Source organism: Aplidium turbinatum, chromosome 17, assembly GCF_918807975.1.
Source record: "Aplidium turbinatum chromosome 17, kaAplTurb1.1, whole genome shotgun sequence".
Lineage (NCBI taxonomy): Eukaryota > Metazoa > Chordata > Ascidiacea > Aplousobranchia > Polyclinidae > Aplidium > Aplidium turbinatum.
Genome location: NC_137488.1, coordinates 7,428,834 through 7,438,109, shown reverse-complemented (window position 1 = coordinate 7,438,109; position 9,276 = coordinate 7,428,834). Strand labels below are relative to the sequence as shown.

At 38.3% G+C, this 9,276-nt stretch overlaps 1 protein-coding gene and 1 pseudogene across 1 annotated transcript; both read right to left on the bottom strand.

The window, feature by feature from the left end:
* Positions 1–696: 696 nt before the first annotated feature.
* Positions 697–5,113, bottom strand: LOC145786959 (uncharacterized). The gene is made up of 3 exons (XM_082598708.1): positions 4,866–5,113; positions 2,255–2,428; positions 697–1,122 (listed from the first exon to the last, which is right to left on the bottom strand). The coding sequence occupies exons 1-3, from the start codon at positions 5,086–5,088 to the stop codon at positions 896–898; spliced, it is 624 nt and encodes a 207-aa protein (XP_082454834.1). The 5' UTR covers positions 5,089–5,113; the 3' UTR covers positions 697–895.
* An 867-nt stretch (positions 5,114–5,980) lies between these two features.
* LOC145786140 (SCAN domain-containing protein 3 pseudogene) lies at positions 5,981–6,487 on the bottom strand (annotated as a pseudogene).
* Positions 6,488–9,276: the final 2,789 nt, after the last annotated feature.

Genomic DNA, 9,276 nt, shown 5'->3' with positions numbered 1-9,276 from the left:
CGTGTGGTCGCTCTATTGACAGTCGCTGTTCTGACAGTCGCTATTTGGAACCCGAGCCGGTGTTACCGTATGTGGCACGAAGCAGCTAAATTTGTTTTCGGAAATATTGTTTTACTTCGGCACGTAGCCTACTAACCTAAGTTGTTTCTGATAGAACAGAACAGTCGACTTGCTTTCGCTGAGCAACTCAACATCCGGAGCTCTCCCTATTGCATGAAAGGCAACGTCGACCAACGGGTGTAAGAACTAGCGCCTCCCCGCCCCCCCTGCACTGCGACAGTTGGCTGAATATCATCGCCAATCATAGAGACTTTTTACTGACGCTATTTAGCACCCAACTGGAGTGAAATAAATTATTGTTATCCTTGGACTGATAAAGCCTTTGATAGGTTATTCCTGACAGTTTCGTATACCTATAGAGGCCTTAAACCACTGATGCAGGGACGGTTGCTGAGATTGTGTAAGTGGAGTTTCCGATAATTGTTTGAAGTGTTGTCTGAGCTATTCATCCTCTAGGTGCCGCTGAATAGAGAGCATTGCTGAAATGCGCTAACGCGCTTGATCTTGAGTAGAGCACTTACCTATTGTAATCTAACGGGACAGTCCCTTTCATTTTCGTGCCTAGTCATTTCCCATCTCTTTTCAGGAGAGAACAGTTAACAGTTGATGGTAAAAACCGTCATGTATTATTTGGCTTCATATAAAGATAAGAAAAAATACACCATATGACATTTGTACAGATCTTTGTAGTAACACAGTACCTAAATCACAGTCACAACTTTACTTAAAAAACATCTTTCTGTTTTTGTTTCAAAAGTAGGTTTTGATATGATTTTATTCGCTGCATATTTGTTGTAGCGTTGCCAATAGAATATGAACACAGTTTGGAGTATCTTCATCCAAACTTTTGGCTGTGTCTTTTATCATGTACATTTGCCCTTTGAACTGCTTGTGGTGGATTTGATCTAGGTTCGTAGGCCGTTAATGCTCCGCATAATCCAAGACATATAATTGCAAGCCAGGCCAGGTAGAAGCAGTATCCGTAATTGTATGAAACAAGCTGATCTGTGTTGACGTTGAAAGTAACCATAAAAGAAACCACAGCACATAGCACCAAGAGACCTTAAAAAGAATTATTTTATTAGTTGTGCTTAGTAGGGACGTTGAGAGGATAATTCGGGCCCGGTACTAATAAAATCCTCTGCTCCTAAATCAAGACACTTCTAAGAAAAACGCACTTTATCCAATGAATACGCAGGAGCTGTTTTAGGTTTTCCTACCCCTTGGAAAGATTACGAACCCCTAAAATCATCCGAGGTCCATAAAGTACCCCCTGGACTCCGTGAACGCTACTGGTGATTAGCACACGGTAGGCTACAGAGTAACAAATTAATTCGCAAAAGGTTGTACCAGCAGTGAGTCTACTAAGCTAATGCAAAGCATCCAGTTTCAGCGATTCGTATTCGCGCGCGAAAAAAAGCATTTCTAAAAGTCATTTGCAACTGTTGTTTTTGAACAATTTTCGGAAACTTTTCCAGGTGTATTGCCTGAAATCACACTTCCAGTTTAGGAAATCATTGGAAAAACGTTTTTCAAAAGTCAAATTAAAGCAACCGGTGTAAGCGATAATCCTCTCTCAGGAGAGTGTTTCTCATGGGAAAAAATCCTGATGAAAAAATGTTCCGCATAAAAATATTCTCGATCCATAGGCTACCAGTAGTAAAATCTTCTCATAAAAATCTTAACCAGATTGTCAAACAGTATAACTATAATTTCTGGAGAAAGTTGAATTTCTTGTACCTCAGGAAAGGAAGGCAAAAAAACATTATGAATTAAGAGGTCAGGAAATTGACAATGAAATCTCATGCTCAGCAAAAAGTAGTCTAATTTAATTGACACTGAAATGAATTATTTCTCGCTGAGTATCGAACGGGGCTAAACCTCACGAACGTAACATGTCTAATTTGGAATGTAAAAAACTATCTCTCAGCTTTAATGTAGCTTTTTACGATCAAATTCGTTGTGTTGTGTAGGTTATCATTTTAGTTGGTTTAGTAGGCTCGCTGCGTTAGTGGTAAATTGTTTGATAATTAATCTCGATACAATTCATATAAAAAATCATAAGACAATTTTACCATGGGATTTTTATCGAGAATGTTTCCATGTGCAACTTTTTTCTGGGTTTGTTTCATCACGGTACATTTTCCTGAGGGATTTTTTCAAAGAGTTGTTTCTTACATTTCAAATCACACACCTGCCACTAATTCCAATAAGCCAGTGAATGTCATGATGTATTTGCTATGAGATTTCTTGCTGACCATAATGTACGCTTCAGCAAGCAGACAGAATAAAAGGTTGCAGGTGGTAATAATCATAAGTACACGAGTGGCAAAAACTGGTCTCAGAAGAGCTGAGCTTAGGTCCCATCCTGAAACAGAAATTATTTTCCTTACTATTCAATAGCTTGAAAACTCCAACGAAGAGTTTGAATTATCATATTATTCTGGCGGGAAACCTAGAAAGAATGACTAAAAAAGTGTCTGTCGTGGTAGTCCTGTAGTTACATCAGCCCAGAGTTTTTAAACCACCAACAAAAGCGGTCTGGAAGTTACGCCAGATCAAAAGTTACCCACGGCTACTTCATCTTCAAGACTAAAGGGTTGCCAGATGAAAATTACAGCTTTTAATATCTTTAAATGATTTGAGAGTTATCTGTTATTAGAGACAAAAAATTAAAACAATGCACGTACTTATGTTGTAAATGAAGATTGTAATTATTATCAATGTAACATTTAATCACCCTTAAAAATTTATTCTTTTTTTGAAAGTTGTTAAATAAAACATTTGACAATCTTGATGACTTTTAAATGAGCGTAACTTATAGGCCACAACACAGAAAGTGCTAAGTTGGTCATTTTTTTAAGAAAGGCATTTCTGAGTGCACGAAAAAGTTAACTTGATTATGGTACAGGGGCGGATTTACCTATGGCGCCTGGGCGCCCGCTAAAATTCCAATTTATTTTTTTATGTCTACATGAAAATTTCCTTTTTATGCTCTACTTTAACTTGTAAATTTCCATTTTACTAACGTAAAACAATGCGTGATGTTTAGTCTCGGCAAGTAGACCTACTAACCGCTAATAACCGCTGATAGCGGTACAAGAGACAATGGACATTATATAAAATACTAATAACTAATAAAGAAACTTTTTTTAACTTAAGTTTAAATAATATAATGCATGGTGGCAATTAAGATTTTATGGCAGTTTAGGCAGAGAGATAGAATGGAATGCCATACATCAACTTTTGGACAGTAAAGCTGGATCTGGTCTTGAACACATCTCTGCTAAATTTATTATGTATTTTATTCAAAACATGTTTGTGATCGAATTACTTGTTTGAGGAAATGTAATGTCATTTTTATACGTTGTTACAAATTACAATTACGTACTGAGACGTTTTTGCAACATTATCAGCATGAGTAGTTTAATCGTATTGTTCTTTTGCTCAATTGCATCATTGTCAGTTCACAATATTTGTTTTGCTGATAGGGCATAGGCCCGATTTCGCTTATTCCATAAAATAGAAATAGTAGACTCTTATTGCTGCGAGTGCTTTGTTCATATTTGAATTATTTTTTTATTCGCAATATCTTGACTGAGTACCACTCACTTGTACTAAGTACACCTAGGCCTCATCGTTTGAATGTTTTTTATAATGCATTTTTTTGGGCTATGCACCAGTGAGCTTCAGGCACTCTAGGTTGATGATTTATTGAAATGAATTTTGGTAGTTACCCCTTTTCATTCACTTGGAGCAATCACTGTTGTATAGCCTAAAGTTTTAGTGGAAAATACCTAAGTTATCATTTCACGTTTGTTATTGCTTTTAATTGCCACGAGCGGCATTATGGCATTGCCTCAACTTTACAACTGATTGTCACTTGTGGTGTTGATTTGTGATGTGGGAATGACTGGTAGCCTACCTGACTTAGATAAGCAATTTTATTGATAAAAACGCAAAAATTTTCCCAAGCCATTTGCGGCGAGGTTGTTCCATACTTCTTTGGCGCCCCCTAAAATTTTTCCCTAAATCCGCCACTGTTATGGTAATTATTTATTCAAAAACTCATATTATGTTGCGCCTTAGTTTGTGAAAAACCTTTGCAGGATGAAATTTTGCTCATCATAATTGGAATAATGCAAAACAAAACCGCAAAACATCGGCAGCAGTGGCCGAGTGGTTAGCGCGTTGGGCTCGCAGTCGAGAGCCTGCATGTTCGACTCCAGCCACCCGCACTTGCTGTTGTTTCTCTGGGTAAGAAACTTTACGATAATTGCCTCTACCCAGTGATCGATTTCGAGTAATGGGTAGTACCAAATTTAAATCATTAATAGAGTAGACAACCGGAAACAGACATTGCAGTCGGCTGCAACGTGGGTCAGGTGTACGTCGGAAGGCGTAGACCGATGCATAGCGCTCAAGTCCGTTTTCCCGCAATGCAGGATAAAGATAATTAATAAAACAAAAAAAAATGTTTAAGTCAAACGACGCACTAGAAATTATGTCAGTTTTACAATGGCTATCTAGGTAGCCATGGTTTTATGTATTTTTTTAAATTTATAATATACAAAATAGCCTACTGTTGTACTGACTAGTGAATATAAAATGTAGAATTGAAATAGTAATCAGAAGACATAACATTGCGCAAAAGTAGACTAATAGATCTTTTGCAGCGTTTTACAAATTTAATTATAATTAATTAAGTAAATCGTACACTAGACCTAGTGAGATACCGTTTTTTACAAACAAATGTTCTGCTTTGAAAACAGTGCTTGTGCAGACAATTTACTTTCCCAACTTACCCAAGTTTACACATCTGTGCGATGAGAAACAAGTCGCAAACAAGCCATAAGTGTAAGTGAATTTAATTTCTTGTGTGCCAGCTCCTTGTTGGTTTATTGTCGTACTTTGATTCACCCACGCCCAATTTGCTGATACCAAAGATACAGAGAAAAAGATTAATCCTATCACAAAGCAAGTTATTGCTGATATTCTCAACTTTTTTGAATCTACCATGACTGTCATTTTCAGATTTTGGTGACGCTTTTATGCATTCAACTAAACATTAGAAAAAATTCTGTAAGCATTTTTATCAGAAAAATGTTAATTCAATTGTGTTGTCATAAAAGGAACAAAGTTTATCATAATTTCTTACTTCAAGGCATACCCGATAGTTCCTGACAGTGTTGCCACTCCTAGTGTTTTTCCACTAGATCTAGTGTTTTTGGGTTGCATCTAGTGTTCTAGTGTTTTTTTCTGCTATCTAGTGTTTTTTTAGCGATTTACCGCTATGTTGGTGTGCATAAGTTTGGACAGTGTTCAAAGTAGCCCTCACCTATTGTTGTTTGGCTGCATCAATGTATTTGCATCATCAATAGCTGTTTTTGTTTTATTTTTTGCTATTTGTTTTTTTTTGGGTTTTGTGGCCGTGCTAACTACTGATATATAGCCTATAGCCTACTACATAATTTTTCATTCAGGCACGTTTTAAACCTTTCAAGGTTTTGCCACCTTTTCCCGTTCGTTAACGTGCTGGTAGGTTTATATCGATTTTTGTAGTTAGTATCTTTTTCGTCCCGGACGCGTTAATGACGAAAAATAAAATGATTGATTGATTGATTGTAGTGCTTTTCAAAGTGGACTCGAGTTTTTTGTTTAGTTACACCCAATGATGACCAAGTTTGAGATATTTAGCATTACTTTAAAAAATACACACAAATGACTGTGAAAAGTGTTCAAAGTAGACTAAAGTAGGTAGCGTAGCCCAGTGCTACTCAAACTTTTTTGTGCCGTGTACCGGCTGAGCACCTGCCATCACTTGGCGTCCCGGTCAATTTGCGAAAAAAAAGACAAGAGCAAAGTCATTATTACTTTTGTAACGAATACACAAAAAAAAACAAGTTAAAAAACACTTTTATTAATGGTCTTTCGAATTTTGATGCGAAGTGTGCGCTTGCTTATTTGCAACCAGCTTATCCAATTGCGGTTCAATGGAAGACAATGCTCCTCGAAGAGGAGCATGGATATCCAACGCGTTTCTGTGTTTTCCCTTTAAACAGCTCATGGTAGAAAAGCCGGCTTCCCATAGATATATAGATGGGAATGGAAGCAGTGTTTTAGTAGCCATGGTACACAGTCTCGGATATTCTGCTTTTATTTTGACCCAGAAGCTTGCAAGGGAGTTTGATTCAAAAGATTTTCGCAAACCTTCATCTACATTTAACTCTTCTACGTTTACAGTTGGTGCAAATGGGTTTCGAATCCAATCATTTCCTCTTCGTGGATCTTTTTGTTCCGGAAAATAATGTTGAATACGTTCCACCAAATTTGACAAATGTTCTGTGGCAGTGTCTTGAACACATTTTACGTCCAAATTGTCTCTGTTTTGTAGGCTATATTTGTCCATAGGACCACGCTTTGCCATTTCTAAAACTTAGCTGAAACTATACTTTTTATAGGCTAATATGGGCTAACAGCTAACTCACTTTCTAAAAAAGAACAAGGTTTATAGCTTCAACAAATCTATGTAAAAACATGCTCAACTCACTACAATCATCTGATATTTTGAAGTCAAAGTGTGGCCGATCGATTGAGCCTCTCACTTCTCTACTCGTGACTGGACGCTGCAGGTATAGTCAAGCACGTGGACACAGCACAAACACACAAAAACGATGATCATCTCGCATCGAACATTGCGATACTTTGTTGAAATAATGGATAACAATTACGAAATAACATTTCTTTGTGACGTAACTGGAAGTCGTCGTAGTAGCGGGCCACCAAACAGTCTATAGCTGGGAAAGCAGATTGAACATGATCGTTGCCTAAAAATTAGTATATAGATGTTTTGATCAACATAAAACAAATTACGGTACTCAATTTACAATTTCTCCTAACTGACCGCGTACCAGCAGCCAAGTGATCGCGTACCGGCACCGGTACGCGTACCGGCGTTTGAGTAGCACTGGCGTAGCCTACCTTATAGTAGGCTTGCATTTCGTCAGCTTACATTTGATGAGTGTGGAGTTCTTAGACTACACTACCACAGAGATGATTGTGAGTAATAGTGCGTTTTTGACAATATATTTGCAAAGGCCAAATTTTGGAAAATTTTGTTCGCCCCCCCAAAATGTTTTACTCCCCTACGGCTATGACTTCAGGGCTCTCACTTTCAAGGAAATTCAGTTCTATTTTGAAATTTTAAGGACTTTTAGCACTCACTAACGCCATTGGCTGTCATTTTTGTACATTGTGCATGTAAATGATCGTGTATTTATGATTCTAGTGTTTTTTTTGTGAATCTATTGTTTTTTTCAGTCAAATCTAATACTTTTCCATGACAAGAGAGTGGCAACAGTTCCTGTGGAGTAGGGAAGTTTCAAATTGTAGAAAATGTAATGTAGGCCTGCTGTAGTGGCACAGCAACGCCCTATCCGCTCTACATCCAATATGATGAGCTCAGTCAGAACAAACATTTGTTGTAGGTGCTTCACGCCGTTACGTATAATTTGTTCCAGATGGTGGCACGAAGCAGCTAAATCCGTTTTCGGGATTTTGCTTTATTTTGGTAGCCTGCCACAAACCTAAATTGTTTCTAACGGAATACAAGGGTCGACTTGCCCTCGGTGAGCAACCCAACGAGCTCTCACTTTCGCATGCAGGTATCGACGACCAACGGGTGTAAGGGCTAGTTACCATCCTCTCACTACCACCCCAAAATTATCCTTTCTTTATACATATGACCAAAGCGCACCCAGTAGTAAGTGAAAGTCAAGCAGGCATGGAGGAACCATTTTAAAAGTAGGTGGGCTCAGAGGCTCGGCAGTCAAAGTCAATCAAACTTCTGGGGGGCAAAGCCCCCAGACCCCCCATAACCTTGTTGCATTACTAATACTTGAAATCGTTTATACATTGTGTCTTCATGCTTGCCTTGCGTGCCCACAAGCGGAAATTTTCCATTTTTAGGCCCAATTTGGCCAAAAAAAAAATTACAAAATTGTTAAAATGCTCTATAGCGCATGGCCACAAAACATGGCTATGCACACAAAAATAAAAAGACAGCAATGCACACACAGTTATAATACCACCTAGGAGTAGCTTAATAATCTGCAGCATTGTAGTAGGCTACGTGCATGTAATGATATCATTGTTTTAACCATAGAGAATAATTATATTGATTGATAGATTGCTCCATCAATTACACACAATCACATCCACACGTGCTCCCCATCAATAATGGGCTCAACAGAAATGTTTGAAAATTGGATTTCACCATTGAGCTATGAAAGATAAAATCAAACTAATGTGTATCAAATGAGTGAAGACCTTTTTTTGGAACTCTCTCTGACTTTCCGTTTTCGCTACCTTTTCAAATAAATTTGGCTTTCAAAATTGGTTGGGCCAGGCCCACCCAGAAAATAAAGTAGGTGGGCCCAGGCCCACGTGGTTTCTCCATGCCTGAAGTCAAGTCAATTTATTTTGTTTCAATAGGCTATAGCGCCACGTGTAAACAAACAAGCAGAGTAAATGAAATGTAAAAACAATCCACTGTAAGTTGTAGCCTAAGTTACATATGTTCATGGGCGTCCGCACATAGGGGCAAATGGGGTCAGCTGACCCCCCCTGGAAAATTGTTGGATGAAAAAGCGAGAACATGCAAAAATAGGCATGAATTTAATGATGCTGTTCGTAACATTGAATCATACAGAAAAGAACAATCAGCCATCAATTTAGTTGATCAGTTCTTGAATAAAAAGTGAAGTCGACGTGGGTCTTTGCCGAATTTTTCGATGACTTTTTGGATGAACGAATTTTTGTCCGAGTTTATTCGGCTTCTGTGGACACTCATCATACACAGCCCAGATAGCCTGTCGTCAGACATGGTTGATCTGAGCCATGTTTTGACCCGCTTCATTGTGCTGAATGATCTTTCTACCGTACAAGTAGTGGCGGGGAGGGTCAGTGATGTTACCATCGCTTGAAGTACAGCTGGAAAAAGTTCCATATTTTTCACCAAGTCCACAAATTCCAATTCTTCCTGGTCTTCGGACTGAGGAAATTTTCCTTTTATGGTTATATCATACCACGACATGGCGTCCTGCTGAAAATTGTCAAAGTTGTAGAATTGGTGTATGGTTTTGACCAGGGCTTTGTAGTCTGAACGGTCAATTTTCTCCATCTGCGCTGGATGCAGTCGGTATAACATGAATGCCG

Bases quoted from the DNA above. Each gene is read 5' to 3' on its own strand.
- LOC145786959 (XM_082598708.1), bottom strand. From the start codon at position 5,088: ATGACAGTCATGGTAGATTCAAAAAAGTTGAGAATATCAGCAATAACT. The intron at 2,429-4,865 runs GTAAGTTGGGAA...TTTCTGTTTCAG, and splicing joins GCACAGATGTGTAAACTTGG to GATGGGACCTAAGCTCAGCT. The intron at 1,123-2,254 runs GTGTGTGATTTG...ATTCTTTTTAAG, and splicing joins CTTATTGGAATTAGTGGCAG to GTCTCTTGGTGCTATGTGCT.